This window comes from Hyaena hyaena, unplaced genomic scaffold (assembly GCF_003009895.1).
Source record: "Hyaena hyaena isolate Hyena2069 unplaced genomic scaffold, ASM300989v1 scaffold_67, whole genome shotgun sequence".
Taxonomy (NCBI): domain Eukaryota; kingdom Metazoa; phylum Chordata; class Mammalia; order Carnivora; family Hyaenidae; genus Hyaena; species Hyaena hyaena.
The window spans coordinates 3561989-3578486 of record NW_024080699.1 but is presented as its reverse complement, the minus strand read 5'-3'; the positions used below and the strand labels follow the sequence as shown (position 1 = coordinate 3578486).

The window sequence follows — 16498 nt, the reverse complement described above, 5'->3', positions numbered from 1 at the left end:
TAACCTATGTCTTTTGATTGGAGCATTCAGCCAATTTACATTCAGTGTTATTATTGAACTATGTGGGTTTAGAGTCTTTGTATCTTTTGTAGGGTTCATGTTTGTGGTGGTGTCTCTGGTATCTTTGTTCCTTGCAACCTTTCCTTCAGAGCGTCCCCCTCAGGATTTCTTGTAGGGCTGACCCATAACGAGTGAAGAAATCAAATCAGTTATCAAAAATCTCCCAACAAATAAGAGCCCTGGACCTGATGGCTTCCCTGGGGAATTCTACCAGACATTTAAAACAGAATTAATCCCAATTCTTCTCAAGCTATTCCAAAAAATAGAAATCGAAGGAAAACTCTTGGACTCATTATGAAGCCAGCATCACTCTGATTCCCAAGCTAGACAGAGATCCAGCAAAAAAAGAGAACTATAGGCCAATATCCTTGATGAATATGGATGCAAAAATTCTCAACAAGATCCTTGCAAATCGAATCCAGCAGCATATAAAAAGAATCATCCACCAAGATCAAGTGGGATTCATTCCTGGGTTACAGGGCTGGTTCAACATTCGCAAATCAATCAATGTGATACATCATATCAATAAAAGAAAAGATAAAAACCATATGATCCTGTCAATAGATGCAGAGAAAGCATTTGACAAAATACAGCATCCCTTCTTAATAAAGACTCTAGAGAAAGTTGGGATAGAAGGAACCTACTTAAACATCATCAAAGCCATCTCTATGAGAAGCCTTCAGCGAACATCATCCTCAACAGGGAAAAACTGAGAGCTTTCCCCCTGAGATCAGGAACAGGACAGGGATGTCCACTCTCACCACTGTTGTTTAACATAGTGCTGCAAGTCCTAGCATCAGCCATCAGACAACAAAAGGAAATCAAAGGCATCAGAATTGGCAAAGAGGAAGTCAAACTTTCACTTTTCGCAGACGACATGATACTCTACATAGAAAACCCGACAGACTCCACCAGAAGCCTACTAGAACTGACCCAAGAATTCAGCCAAGTTTCAGGGTACAAAATCAACGTACAGACATCGGTTGCATTTTTATACACCAACAATGAAGCAAAAGAAAGAGAAATCAAGAAACTGATCCCATTCACAATTGCACAAAAAACCATAAAATACCTCGGAATAAACCTAACCAAGGATACAAGAGATCTGTATGATGAAAACTATAGAAAACTTATGAAGGAAATTGAAGAAGACACAAAGAAATGGAAAAACATTCCATGCTCATGGATAGGAAGAATAAATATAGTTAAGATGTCTTTACTACCCAAAGCACTCTACACATTCAATGCAATTCCAATCAAAATTGCACCAGCATGCTTCTCAAAACTAGAACAAACTATCCAAAAATTTGTATGGAACCACAAAAGACCCCGAATAGCCAAAGTAATACTGAAAAATAAAACCAAAACGGGAGGTATCACCATCCCAGACTTTAGCCTCTACTACAAAGCTGTCATCATGAAGACAGTATGGTATTGGCACAAAAACAGACACATAGACCAATGGAACAGAATTGAGAACTTAGAAGTGGACCCAAAAGTATACAGCCAGCTAATCTTTGACAAAGCAGGAAAGAATATCCAATGGAAAAAAGACAGCCTTTTTAACAGATGGAGCTGGGAGAACTGGACAGCAACATGCAGAAGAATGAAACTAGATCATTTTTTCACACCATGCACAAAAATAAACTCAAAATGGATAAAGGACCTGAACGTGAGACAGGAAACTATCAACACCCTAGAGGAGAAAGCAGGAAACAACCTCCTTGACCTCCACCGCAGCAACTTCTTACTTGACACATCCCCAAAAGCAAGGGAATCAAGAGCAAAAATAAATGATTGGGACCTCATCAAGATTAAAAGCTTCTGCACAGCAAAGGAAACAACCCAGAAAACTAATACGCAACCAACGGAATGGGAAAAGATAGTTGCAGATGACATATCAGATAAAGGGCTAGTATCCAAAATCTATAAGGAACTCACCAAACTCCACACCCGAAAAACAAACAACCCAGTGAAGAAATGGGCAGAAGATATGAACAGACACTTCTCCAAAGAGGACATCCAGATGGCCAACAGACACATGAAACGATGCTCAGCATCCCTCCTCATCAGGGAAATACAAATCAAAACCACACTGAGATACCACCGCACGCCAGTCAGAGTGGCTAAAATGAGCAAATCAGAGAACTCTAGATGGTGGCGAGGATGTGGAGAAATGGGCACCCTCCTACACTGTTGGTGGGAATGTAAACTGGTACCGTCTCTCTGGAAAACAGTGTGGAGGTTCCTCAGGAAACTAACAATAGAACTCCCCTATGGCCCAACAATAGCACTGCTAGGAATTTACCCAAGGGATACAGAAATGCTGATGCATACGAGCACATGTACCCCAGTGTTCATAGCAGCACTCTCAACAATAGCTAAAACATGGAAAGAGCCTAAGTGTCCATCAACAGATGAATGGATCAAGAAGATGGGGTTTATCTATACAATGGAATACTATATGGCAATGAGAAAGAATGAAATCTGGCCATGTGTAGCAACGTGGATGGACCTTGAGGGTGTTATGCAGAGCGAAATAAGTCAGGCAGAGAAGGACAAATATCATATATTTGCACGTATAGGAGGATTAGGAGGAATTTAACTGAGGACCAAGGGGGAAAAGAAGGAGGGAAATGGGGGAAAGGGAGAGAGGCAAACCATGAGAGACTCTTGAATGCTGACAAAAACTGAGGACTGATGGATGTGGGGGGGAGGAGGGATGGGTATGGAGGAGGGCACTTGTGGGGATGAGCACTGAGTGTTATGTGGAAACTAATTTGACAATAAACTATTTGTAAAAAAAAATAATAATAAAATAAAAAATAAAAGGCAAAGTTAATCTCCTAAAAAATAAAAAAAATTAAAATTAAAAAATAAAAATAAGAGTAAAAATATAAAAAAAATTTTTTTAAGTAAAGCACTTGTAAATTTCCTGTAAACATGGGAAAAACTCAAATTCAATAGTAGAGAAGTAAAAATTGAAGTGATAAAGTATTGAAATGTCATTTCATACTTATCAGACTTGAAAAATTAAAGAAGAGCATTTGTTAAATTTCTTGACTGTTTTGTATCTGCTTTTTGTAGTTTTTATTCTCTTGTTGTTGTCACTTCCCCCCCTTTTGTCACCGTGTTGTCTTTTAGTAGCATCCTCTTTATTTAGTTCTAAGGGAGGTAGTATTGTGCTGTGAAGTACAGGTTTCTGTCTTTGAAACTTCCTGTGTGCACTTGGCCGAGGTCACAGTGGCGCAGCTTCATCAGCTGACTAGAAGAGGGTTGATTGACTCTCTTCCAGCCATGTCGTTTGTGAAGTAGTTATTCCAGGCTGCTTTTTAATGAACTTTTCTTCCCTAGGAGCGGTTTGATGAAGCAAATGCTGCGTTGGATTCAGCCTCGAGACTTACAGAACAGTTAGATTTAAAGGAAGAACAAATTGAAGAACTTAAAAAACAAAGTAGGTGTTTTTTCTTTCCCTTTTTTTTTCCTGGCAACACTAGCGTTGAATCAGATGTAGTCTCTTCACCTGCGTTGGTGCCGTTGCGTGGGACCAGCTTCCTTCTGCTGGCCGTGACTTCCATTTCCATCTCCCACGACCAGCCTGCTTCAGTTTCAATACGGCGCTCGTGGAGCCAGATTCCAAGGCTGGCCCCGCTGTCCAGTTAGTGTTCCTGGATATGGAGGCAATCGGTCATGTTGGTTGTCACCCTGCTGACCATCAGGGGAATGGATTTATGGACCTGACTTTTTATGCTTAGGAGTTCCCTGATCATTCTGTGGTCATCCTACCTAAAGCCGTTGGATGTGTTAGGACTGTATTCTCAAGCAGAAGAGTAATCTCTTGTGGAATGAATGTCTGGCTCTATAACTAGCTTTTTATGATTACAGGTGATGCTTTACATATAGGCACTCGTTTATGTAATTATGTGAAGCTTGTGAGAGCAGCCCTGCCAGTTTCTCGGTGAATCCTGTGCTTAGGGTGGTCGGCTGGGCCTCAGATAATCAGGTGGTTCATAATGCTTTGCTGAATCTAACAGCTGACCAAGTTGGCAGGTCATCATTTAATCTCTGATTTAAGGGTCCAGGAAGGTGAAGCTATTCTAGGGCTGCATTCAGTAGGGAGTGATTTAGAGTTACCAGAAAGGTGATCGTGGAACCTAGAAAGGTACCGCCTTCAGGTATCTGGGCTGGGTGTGGTAGCGCCAAGGCACGTAAGTGGAGAATTAAGAAGACCCACATGACATTTTGTTACATAAAATAGAGATTAGAAATGGACAGAGTTAGGCGGAGACGCCGCAGCATAGATGCTGTCGGGTGCCGGAAACGGCGACTCGGACACTAAGGACGCAGGCAAACAGGGAACACTGAGGCTCGGGGACCAGTGGACAAGACAGCTGAAAGCAAGCTGTCCTAAATCTAATGACAGACCACAGATTTGAGACTTTTAGGAATACAAAAAATAATAAGCTACATTATGTGAGGTAGTTGTCCTCAAGATAACTTGATTCGGAGGCAAATCACTGCCCAACTAAAAGTCCTCTGTTTGCTCTGTTACACTTGGCCAGCCTTGGAACCTGAATCTCACAGGGGGCTGGACTGGGCAGCAAGGAACCAGTTACGTATTGAGCACCGTGAACATTTTATGTCACGTATACTCTACAGTGTTTAGTCTTCTCTTGTGCACTCTTCACAAGCAGTTCTCAAGTAGGTGATACTTCAGAGCATCTGAGATTTGAACTCTTAAACTCTGATTTTTTTGCCCTTGACCAAAGCTCATATCTTTCCATGTTACTTTATTTTGGTCCTGCCAAATAAATGGTTATTTATAGTTTGGTTTGTATTTTGTTCTGTTTTTCTCCATCTCCTTTAAAGATAGGGCAGCATCCTCTTTATTGTGCCCTACATGTTGAAATGGTTGCTTCTATGGGAAGGCCATGTTTATTGGGAAAATGCCAGAGCAACTATAGCATTATCTGAGGATACATGGCCAACCCAGAGAGAACACACGGGGTACCCAAGCGATTGGCCAGAGAATTGACAGCCTAGGGTAGCGTTGGACTCATGGAAGTGAAAAAGCAGTATTCTGAGCCGACTCCTTGGTCTGTGACAGGCCAGTGCTATATGGTATGCTGCTATTTAATATTTAAGGCCACATCCTCTTTTAGATATCTACCTGAGTCATTTCCAGTAGATGATGTTAAGATGAAAGATTCTGTGACTTCCTGTAGTTGACAAATGGTCTGAGTCCCTGCGCTACTTAGGATTTGTTCAGACGCTTAGACTCCTAGTAGTAGAATATATCAGGGTCAGATTATATCTGACAAAGGTTGGGTGGCCCGGGTTCCCACTGAAGTAAAAAGTTCGTTACCATGCAGTGTGAATGTGTAGGAACTTTGGACTCATTTTGTGTGGAGTAAATATTAGCTGCAGGAAAGCTCTGGTTTTGCTTGAACAACAGGTATTTGAGAGGGCAGGCAGGAGGCCGGTGTTGCACAGACGGGAAGGGAAGGGAAGAGACAGTTCTCTTGTGTCTTTAAGTCATTCTTGCCATTTACATTCTTGCCTCTTCTTAACAGTCTGTTTTCTTTTATTACCTCAGTGCTTAATACTGCTTTTCTATCTGTAAACACAAATGTGATTTTATTTTCTCAAAGCTGCACTCTTGATTTGATAATATAAATAAAGCCTTGATTGGCTTGGTTGTTTCAGAAGAATCACTGTATATTTTCTTTCATAGATCATTAAGCACTTTAAATGTTGATTGATGTTGTAATACTGTACTTTATTTTTAACACAAAACTTGGCCAGACGGCGAAAATAATTGCCAGGAGAAACAATTTTGAAAAAGACAGATTGGCTTTTGTTGCAAGAAAGTACATAGAGACTTGAATTGTAGAAGCAAAGCATTGTTTTTTATTTCTAAGCATCTGTAGACTGATGATTAGTTGATATGCAGTTTCAACATTTAAACAATATTGGGAAACTCACTTTAAAAGCGGTATTTTACTCAAAATGCTTGGTTATGTTGTTGCTACCGGAGAGGAGAGGCTTCATTCTGGCCAAACGTATGAAAAGGGAGCTATTACATACAACACCAGCACTACAGCAGTGGATCTTTGATGATTTCAGTCGTTCTTAGAGTCACAGCTGTGACTAGTGCTACGTGCTTGCAACTGTAGTTTTAGGTTCAGGGTATTTACAGGCCTTGTGTGAAAAGTACGAAGGTACCTTATCAGCATTAAGTAATTAATGAGAACCAACTACTTGGCTTTATGTTAGATGCTGTGTGAGATACTAGATAGGATCCTGTTTTTCAAGGAGCTTAGTTAAGGAAGTAACACATAGCATAGATACAGGAGAGAGAGGTTCACGGAGGAAGACAGTAGCGCGGGGCAGTGGTTGAAAAACAGTGCATATTTTCTTCTCTGAGAATTTCATTGAGGGTCAAGGGCATTCTTTAGGGGAAAGGATCTAGAGCAGAGCCCTAAACTAGGAGTAGGATTTCACCCCCAAAATGTAAGAACTTCTCTCTCCCTTGCCCTCCTAGTGTGACCCCCTTCTCCATAAAAGGACATTGAAAGGAAACCCTAAGATCCTATAGGTGCTATATTTTAATAGAGAATGTTGGCTGGTAGAAGAAATACTGCTTGCTTTCTTTCTATAAATTATTCTTTCAGCATTTTACCTGAAAGTGGTTTTGTTCAGTATAGTTCCAAAGACTTACTTTGCACCCCATCCTGTATTCCTGATTTTCAAACTTAAGACGCTGGTCCTCTGTGAAGCAAATAGGATGACAGTGTCTCTCATTAACTGTTCTGAATTGACCAGAGTTCAGAATTTCTGCAGAATTGTCGTACGTGGGGAAGCACGCACTTAGGGAAACCTGGACTACAGCTGAACCGTGAGAAGATCTGTGACCTTGCTGTATTTATGGCCAGATTTGACATTTTCCTTCTTTCACTTCTTGTTCTCTGCCTTCACCCTGGAGATCGGTTCTTGCTTAAATGAAAAGATGGGATAAAACTGAAATAGAAAGCACAAAATAGTTTGTTCTTGTTTCGATAACAATTATTCAGAAGGAGGATGGTGAATGTCGTGATGCACACACAAAAATAAGTTATCATAAGCCATACAAATTTAGATTCTAGCATTGGAAATATCTTTTGATGTGTCTGCCAGTCTATAGCTGCACCTTAATGGGCCCCATAACTAAATTTGTTTTGTTGTTGTTAGTTTTATAAAACGGTCTTAGCGCAGTTCTAGGTTTACAACAAAATTGAGAGGGAGGTAAAGCCATTTCCCACGTAACTGTTTTCCCTCCATTATCAACATCACTCACCAGCATGGTACTTTTTGTTTTTATATATCAAGGATGAAGCCACAGTGACACATCGTGTTTACCCAGAGTCCTCAGTTTACCTTAGGGTTTACTCCTGGTGTTATGTATGCTGTGTGTTATATATTCGAAGGGTTTGGGCAAACGTATAATGAATCATATCACTATAGTATCACACGGGGTTTTCACTACCTTAAAAGTCCTTTGTGCTCTACCTGTTGGTCTCTTCCCCCGCCTCCCTCCACCCTCGCCTCCAGAAACTGCCGATCTCACTGCCTCCATAGTTTTTGCCTTTTCCAGAGCATCATATGGTTAGAATCAGACAGTATGTAGCCCTTTCGAATTAGCTTCTTTCACTGAGTAATAGGCATTTAAAGTCCCACCATGTCTTTCCAGAGCTCGTTTGAGAGCTCATTTCTTTTTAACGCTGAATAATATCCCATCGTCTGGATGCACCGCTCACCCACTGAAGGACATCTCGGTTGCTCCCACGTTGGTTACGATAAACATCCATGTGCAGGATTTTGTGTGGATGCAAGTTTTCAGCTCCTTTGTGTAAATACCGAGGAGTGTGGTTGCTGCAGCGTATGGTAAGAGTAGGTTTAGTTTTGTAAGAAAGCGCCAGACTGTTCCAGAGTGGCCGCCCCGCTTTGCATCCCCGCCACCAGGGTCTGAGCACCCCTGGGCGCCTCCTCAGTGGCACCTGCTGTTGTTAGGGTCTCGGATGTTGGCCACTCTGACGGTGTGTGGTGATACCGTGGTGATACCGTGTTGTTTTCGTTTGCATTTCCCTGACGAGTTATGTGGAGCGTCTTTTCATATGTTTATTCATCATCTGTACATCTTCATTGGTGAGGTTGTCAAGGTTTTTGGTTCATTTAAAAAATTTTAAGATTTTTGGTGACTGCTTTTTTAAAAGTGTATTAAGTTGAGAATGGAAAATTTCCTTACAGTGTGTGGTGGTTTTTTTTTTTTTTTTGAAGAAAATCTAAAAGAACGTATAAAATAAGTCCCAATAAACCTACTGTAATATGAAGCATAAAAATATGTTTTAAAGCTACAGATATAAAAGAGATTCAAAATGTTTTTCATGGAACTACCTTTATGGTGCTGGATGGTGGAGTTTTTATTTTAAATAAAGACATTCCGTTTTCCAGGACATGATTTATACAAGAAAACATATAATGTCCTGTTGAACATAGGCCAAATACATTCCCAGACGCTTTGTTACCCAAACCTTTTGAGGGATTTCTTTATAGATGTTTTTGGCAGAAGTGGTGATTTTAGAGGAAACATATAAGAAATACCAGATGCAGTTTTCTGAATTGCCATAAATGGTTAAAAAATTATTTGTGATGGTATAAACATCTGGGTATACTAGACAATGCCAAGATTTTAGTAAAGAAAAAAGAATCAATTAGGTAAATAAGCCCTTTTAAATTTAATGACTTTATTTTTATTATTTTTTTTTTATTTTTTATTTTTTTACAAATAGTTTATTGTCAAATTAGTTTCTACATAACACTCAGTGCTCATCCCCAAAGTGCCCTCCTCCATGCCCATCCCCCCCTCCCAATGACTTTATTTTTAAATGTGTGTTATTCTTCTAAGTACAAAGGGAAAAATAAATTATGTAAATATGAGAATGTTTTGAGTTAATATATTTTGTGTATTTTCCCTCATGGATGGAGTAATTTCGAAACATAAATCATTTCTTCCTTTTGCCTTGTGTTCTGTTCTTCCCAGATACTCTCCCTTCCTAGAGAAAAAGGAATCGTTCTTGTATTTACTTATCAAAAATTCATTGTTTCCTACCATATACCTCGCACCAGAATAGGCACTGGAGATATAAAGACGAGGGACTGGTGCTTTCAGGAGGTTTATAGTCAGGCATGAAAGGGAAGATTACATGTAATCACACATATGCAACAAATTTCAAAAGGAAGGAATGATTCATTCTGCTTGGTTATGGTCCCGTGGAAGGGTAGCGGAGCCTGGTGCACCATATAGCTGGCCTCACTTGAGTGATGACTGGGTACAGCTAGCCGGCAGGGAGCTGGGGAAGAGCATTCTAGAGAGAGGGAGGAATTCGTATATCTGAAACTGGCCTAGGATCTGGTGACCAGGAATGACCAAAGGGAAGGCGGAGGTGCAAGTGGGTAGTTACTATGGAGAAATGAAACCTCAAGGATGGATCACAAGCACGAATTGTAAACTGGTGCCCAAGTCCTAATAATAGAGAAGAAGAAACAGGACCCAGTAGAGTGAGCGGTGAGTGGAGTTCCTTACGGGCCAGCAGAGTCGGCCCTACCCGACTGTTCCCGTGCAGCCTGGGGGCCCCGTGTTGCCAGATCTCCGGGTCCTTCAGGAGACACTGGAAATGTAGACTTGTGTGTGAAGTAGTCCAGCATTTCATGTGACACTGAATCTAAAACAACCTGTGTGGGCCGAAAAACATTTTGGGGGCCAGATTTAGTGCTGATTTGCAACAAGGAGCTTTCGGGAATGTGGCTTAGAGAGAGAGTCTTTTGTCGTTATTTTCTGTAGAGAGGGTACCTCAGTAAGTGGCAACTTAAGTATGATGACTTCACACTTTGACAAAATTGCAGCCCTTTCTTTGGGGATATGGCTAGTCTTTTGTGAACCTTTTAAAATGAAATATGTAATTTGATTCACAGTATTCAGCCTTCTGAAAAATTTTTGTTTCAATGTGGAAAAACGCAGCACAGATTATCTGAATTCACACTAAAGGATTGCGGAAGGAGAGAGGAGAGGGAAAATGAATTTGATCTGGTTCTATTAAAGACGTTTATGTATAAAATCTCTTAAACGCACAGAGTAACTATAATGAATCGTACAAATAACTCAGGAGACCTCAGTGTTGCTGTTTCAGTGTAGTCCAGATTCTGATCTAGTGAAATTCATTTTTATTAAAAAATTTTTTTAACGTTTATTTATTTTTAAGACAGAACATGGGGAGGGGCAGAGAGAGAGGGAGACACAGAATCTGAAATAGGCTCCATGCTGTGAGCTGTCGGCACAGAGCCTGATGTGGGGCTCGAACCCACGGACCTTGAGATCATGACCTGAGCTGACGTTGGACGTCTAACCAACTCAGCCACCCAGGAGCCCCTGATCTAGTGAAATTCAAATGAATGAAGTTATACTGTATTAATAAAACACTTTTTCCTGTGAGTTCATTGCTAGGAAGTGGAATTTCAAAAATTACTTTTCATTCATCAATGAGTAATAACCATTATGGAATGAGAAAGCACTCACCATGTACTGTATCTAGACCTTAAAATTCTTGCATATGGTTGAAAAGAATTTAGTTAAAAGAAAAAGCAGATGCCAGTATGTCTTAACTTCTGGTGTCAAATATAAGATTTCTTTAAAAAATATTATTTGGTGTTGGAAAGAAAGTTATCCTGTATAAGTTGAAATTCTGTAATAAAAAGACCATCTAACTTCTAGCTTTTGCTTTAATTATATTTAATTAAATGAAGCAGCTAACTTTCCTTATACTGGATTTCATGTATGAGATTTAAATTAATGTTTTAGGTAGTAGTACAAGTAAGACACTAGACTGTTTATTTACCACCATATCTAGAAATGAAATAATCTTTCTAACATTTTTCCTTCCTTCTCTTGGTTCCTTGGCCTTGGTTCAAAAAGAGGATAAGACAAAATGGAGGCAAAATTATCAACGTTAATATTAACCAAAGCGATACACATTATTGGTATTGGTTAGGGGTAGGTTAAAAGATGGATTATTTCATTATTTTAAGAAATCAGATGAATGAGTACTAATGCTTTATATAGCACTTCACTGTTTAGAAAAGTCACATTTAATCAGTAGATTCAAAATCCTTTGAGATTCAGCATGCATATTTTACAAAATAGGCAACAAAGTCTGGCCCTGATGACAGCCAGGTCTTATTACAGGAACATGATTCATGTGTTCTTCTGACCTTCAAGTCCTGTTCCAATCACTTTTCTCAGTCAGGTGACTGTTAAAAATCTGACTTGAGTCTTGTCCAAGAGAGCTAAGTCATGCAATAGCTGAAGGACTTTGTAAGGAGTGTGACTTAATTTACGATGTGCTCTGAGATAGTATTACAGTGCAGTGTTACTAATCACAAATAAAATGTAAAGTTGTGATGAGTTGATTTGTCGTAGTTACATTTTATGTTCAATTTTGTAAGTCAAGTGAGGAAGACCAGGGTGCCCTCTCTAGACGTTGCAGGGAAGGGGCTGTGACGGGGCAGGTTTGAGGACGTCGTGTATTTACAGGAACTCTTCCCCTGAACTAGACTAGTCTCAATTGCTTTCTTGCTCAACTTTAAAGTGTATCCCCCTGCCTTTTTTTTTTCATTGTTTTTAACTTCCAAAGAATTATTTTGGCATGTTAGATTATTTCACAGGGATATTATATTTGGCTAAAAACCCATTTCTGAATAACCGTTATTTTGTCTGCCCATATAAATACAGTTCTGATTTCAAATTGTGGTTTGAATTAGTGTTCAGTTTTTGTGGAGAAATCTTCAGAATCTCGGATGGGAGGAAAATACGGGTGCCTCGAGAAAGAGAGAAGTCCATAGGGGCCTTAAAAGTCGGTATTGGCTTTCTGTTCTAAACCTTTCCTAGTTCATGCCATTCTTCCACGCCCTCCCCCCAAATTCTGAGGGTCTTTTCCTAGACTCAAATATCCGAATATGGTGAAACTACGACACGAGTTTGAAACCATTCCGAATGGGCGTGCCTGCAAACGTATGCAGGGTTATCGATTCTCTGTCACATTAATTTAGGACTAACTTGTATTCTGATGAGTTTGAGAGATTCTTACTTACCCTATTATTTTGGCCATTGGGATGTCATGACCCCGGCTTCCAGAACAGAGATTTTAATCAGAATTATACCGTTCTTGAGGAATTTTCATTAAGAAAATATTTTTGACTTGAACTTTATTAAGACAGATTTCTTGATCTGTTATTTTTATAGAGCAAGGTTAAATTTTTCTAATTCTACTAAAATTTTAATCAGAATCAACTCTTTGCTTTGTGAATATTACTCTGAAGATGTCTTTCAGTTTTATCTTTCTTTTCTTTTTTTAATAAGAGATGATATACTGTCGTGCTTATGTATCCTGGTTATGCTCCAAAGCAGTGCTACCCAATAAAAATAACATGCAAGCCACATGTATAATTTAATAATGTTTAGTAGCCAGGTGAAGTTAATTTTAGTAACATATTTTATAGATAGCCCAGTATATCCAGAATATTATAATTTTGATAAGTAATCAGTATGAAAATCATTAATTTTAGAAAAAGGTAGATAGAAGGGAAGTCTGAGAAAAAAGAAAGGGCGAGGTAAGCTTGACCTCTGGTTTCCTGCCACCTTCCCACAGTGGGGGAGGGTGACACAGAAGACTGCTCACTGTTACTCTGGCTCCTGCTTTAGTTCATGACTGGGATGGTTGATTCAGAACATCGACAAGAGATTAATTTACTTGCTGTTCGTAGTTGAGAATCCTATTTACATTCAGAATATAGTATTACAAAGGGCCCAAAGAGCACCATGTGATCATTGTATATGTGTGCACATTGAAAATCCCAAATGTCTTTTACTGACTCAAACTTTAATGATAATCTTGTTCTCTCTCTCTCTCTCTCTCTCAATGTCCAAGCTTAAATTCCTTACTGCTAAGACAGGAAAGGAAACGTTTGTAGTAGATTTTCCAAACACAAACTTTGCTTTTATACTATGGTTATGGCAACCATCTCTATTTTGGTAAAGTTAGCCTATTATATGAATTACATTTTGTAATTTAGAGTTTTGCAATTTAGAAGAACCACAAGCCATTGCAAACAGTTAACCTGGACATTTTTGTGTATGCGTTTAGTGCTCTAAATCAGAACATTAGGCATTGTGCAAGGCAGAATGGAAACATAAAGCAGATGGGCCTGGCCTAATCTGGAGGGTTCAGAGAAAACTTTAAGGAAGTGACCCTAGGACCTTAGATGTGGAGGTGCTGATGGAAAAGAGCTTTTCGGGTAGAAGAAAAAACCTTTGCAGGGGTCCTGTAGTTGGAATTGAGAGTCCAGAGGGAGATAAACCATACGTTTATGGTCAATTGGTTTTCAACAAGGGTTCCAGAAGAATCATTTTTTCAACATTTGGTGCTGAAACAACTGCATGTCCACATGCACACGAATGAAATTGATCCCTTACGTCATACCGTGCATGAAAATTAACTCAACATGCACCATACACCTGCATTTTAGAGTTACAGTTAGAAACCTCTTAGAAGAAAACATAAGAGTAAATCTTTGTGTTGTTAAATTAGGCATTGATTTCTTAGATGTGACTCTAAAAGCACAAATAACAAAAAATAAATAGGACTTCATCAAAATTGACAACTGTGGTAAATACAAGGATGCCATCAAGAAAGCAAAATGACATCTCACGGAATGGGAGAAAATAGTTGCAAGTTCTGTATCTGACAAGGGACTTGTATCCGGCTACTACCGGGAAAATGCAGCATAATTCAAAGAGTAGGCTTGTGGAAAGAGATCATAGTCCAGTGTTTGGATTGGAGTGTTTCTTGATTTGAAAAGTAGAGCTCCGCTGCAGGGCAATTGCCTCTTCATTTCTTTTGGAACCAAACTTGTCATCTAACTTGGATTAAGTATCTCCTTCAGGTCAAACTCTCCATTTTTCAGGTGGCAGGTGTCAAAACTCCGTGGGTCTGGTTGAGCATTCCTTAGTCTGGGGATCATTGGCCCCATGGCACAGTCGGATTTATGAACAGGGTACTCCCCTTGTAATTCTAGACTTGGCCTGTAATACTGCTTGGGTTCCAGCTGTTCCACCAAGATTTTATAGATTTTGCTTCCCTTTTAAATAAATAAGAATTATAAAATAGTCCAGCATCCTTCTGAATTAGTCATATAGGCTACAGTTACCTTGATTAGTAGGTTAGAACCACTGATCTGAATCGTATTTTGCAAGTTCCATACCTCGGAATATTTTGTCCTAGGAGCTGCGTCCGAGCCATGCTCTTAGTTGTATTAAATACTCTTCTTAGCTCACCAGAAACCAGTCCAGCCAGGAAAATGGAAAAAGGAAAATCTAAAATTGTCCTTTTCATTTCTTCCCATTAAAGAGTGGCTCTGGAAATGTTTTATGCAAGGAAGCAGTGGTGAAAAATCTGTTTTTTGCTATTAAGTTTCTGAAGAGAATGCAAACCCTTTTTTGGCTTTTAAATTTTCTTTTAAATAATTGATTTGGGGGTGTGTGCATAAACCATGTGAATTAATGCGTACTCTGGCTGCTAGGTAATTTCTCTACCAGAAAGCCTAGTTCCCTGAGCCAAGAAGAAATGGAAATAATTGAATGTTACTAATTAGAATAAATGTATATATTCAGATTTTGCAGGAGAGATACTATAAATCTCATTATCTACTCATCTAGGCTATTTTAATCCGTTAACAACCATCTTTATTCACTTGTTTTAAAACAGATGAGCTCCGACAAGAAATGCTGGATGATGTACAGAAGAAATTGATGAACTTAGTCAACAGCACAGAAGGAAAAGTGGACAAGTATGGCTCTGCCTTTTAACTTTTATGTATTGTATGGAGATTACCTTTTTGCTAAAAACAGCTTCTGCATGTAGATGTTTATATGTGATTATGTTTTTAAAAAGCCTTTTCTTGTATGGTGATGAGATGTAGGTACTTTTCAATGAGGAGTTGGTAGAATAACTCTCTTCTCTTGATTTTTAAATAGATTTCTCCCAGCTCAAATTACTTTTCTCGAAACCATATGGAAGAATTAAAACATCACTATAATACGAAGTACTTAGAAAATAAAAACTTTTATTCTTACCATTCTTTTTAGCTCTCTTTAGCTGTCCTTAAATAAACGTACCTTGCTTAAATGTAGTAGATCAGAAACCTAGGTATCTATATAACCTATCATTAATGTTTTAAAGATTCAGATATTATTAGCAAATTTTTAATAAAGTAATAAGCATTAACTGTTATGCACAAGAAGTGTCATCACCATTTTAAGGTGGGGCGGGAGAAATCCGAAGTATCTTAAGGTGGAACCCAGATAGGCACTGAAAGTTATTTACCAAGGCACGATCTCAGTTGATTGATTTGTTTGTTGGAGAAAATGAGTGGATAAGAAATGATGTTTTAAAAGGTATCCATTTTTAGGTTCTTTGAAAGATTCTCCGTTAGACTTGTGAAGATTTTTTTAAGGTACCTTAAAATGTTTTATCATTTGGTGTTTTTTATAGCTACTATTTAATTAAATATTCATATGTTTAGTGTTTGGTTACACTAAATATTGGGGTAACTGTTGAGTTAGCTTGAGCTGTTTCTGCCTTTATTTTCACAGAGTCCTAATGAGAAACCTCTTCATTGGCCATTTCCACACACCAAAACATCAGCGCCATGAGGTGTTGCGATTAATGGGAAGCATCCTGGGTATCCAGAGGGAGGAAATGGAGCAGGTAACCAGTTAAGCAATTGGAAGTCCTCCTGGATACATTTATAGTTCAAATAGTGGCATCATTTAAAATTACCTTCCTTTACTCAGTATTATATAGCTTTTCCTTTTTCTCAGTAATGTGGAAATGGAACCATTTCATACTACAGTGAAGAGGTGAATTTGCTCGATTTGTATAATATTAGTTCTGTAACTACGTCTCCTGTCAGAGCCACCTCTCCTTGTCAGAATGCTGAAATTCTGAGACATGACAGTCCTCAGCTCTTATTCGAGATAGTGCTTGGGATGACGTTTTATTGTATTTGTAGCCTCTCTCAATAGGAAACATTTACTAGGAATTGGACTTGAAAAGCATAGTTTGCTACCATCTCAAATCATGTAAAAATCGTTTTTATTTTTTTCTTTGCTTTTATTGATAACATTTTCCTGTTTTAAAATAATCTTTCAGTTGCTTCATGAAGATCATGGTGGTGTTACCAAGTGGATGACTGGATGGCTTGGAGGAGGATCAAAAAGTGTCCCCAACACACCTCTGAGACCAAGTCAGCAATCTGTGCTTAATAGTGTAAGAGCCAGTTTTATCCT

At 38.9% G+C, this 16498-nt stretch overlaps 1 protein-coding gene across 4 annotated transcripts in view; it reads left to right on the top strand.

Annotated features, from left to right (window-relative positions):
• TRIP11 (thyroid hormone receptor interactor 11) overlaps positions 1-16498 on the top strand; it is a 71475-nt gene that overhangs the window by 46611 nt on the left and 8366 nt on the right. For all 4 annotated transcript variants that reach the window (XM_039232497.1, XM_039232496.1, XM_039232495.1 and 1 more), the window contains exons 16-19: positions 3415-3514; positions 14916-14997; positions 15803-15917; positions 16362-16478. In XM_039232497.1, coding sequence (XP_039088428.1) covers positions 3415-3514; positions 14916-14997; positions 15803-15917; positions 16362-16478 — 414 coding nt within the window. The remainder of the gene's footprint in view (positions 1-3414; positions 3515-14915; positions 14998-15802; positions 15918-16361; positions 16479-16498) is intronic.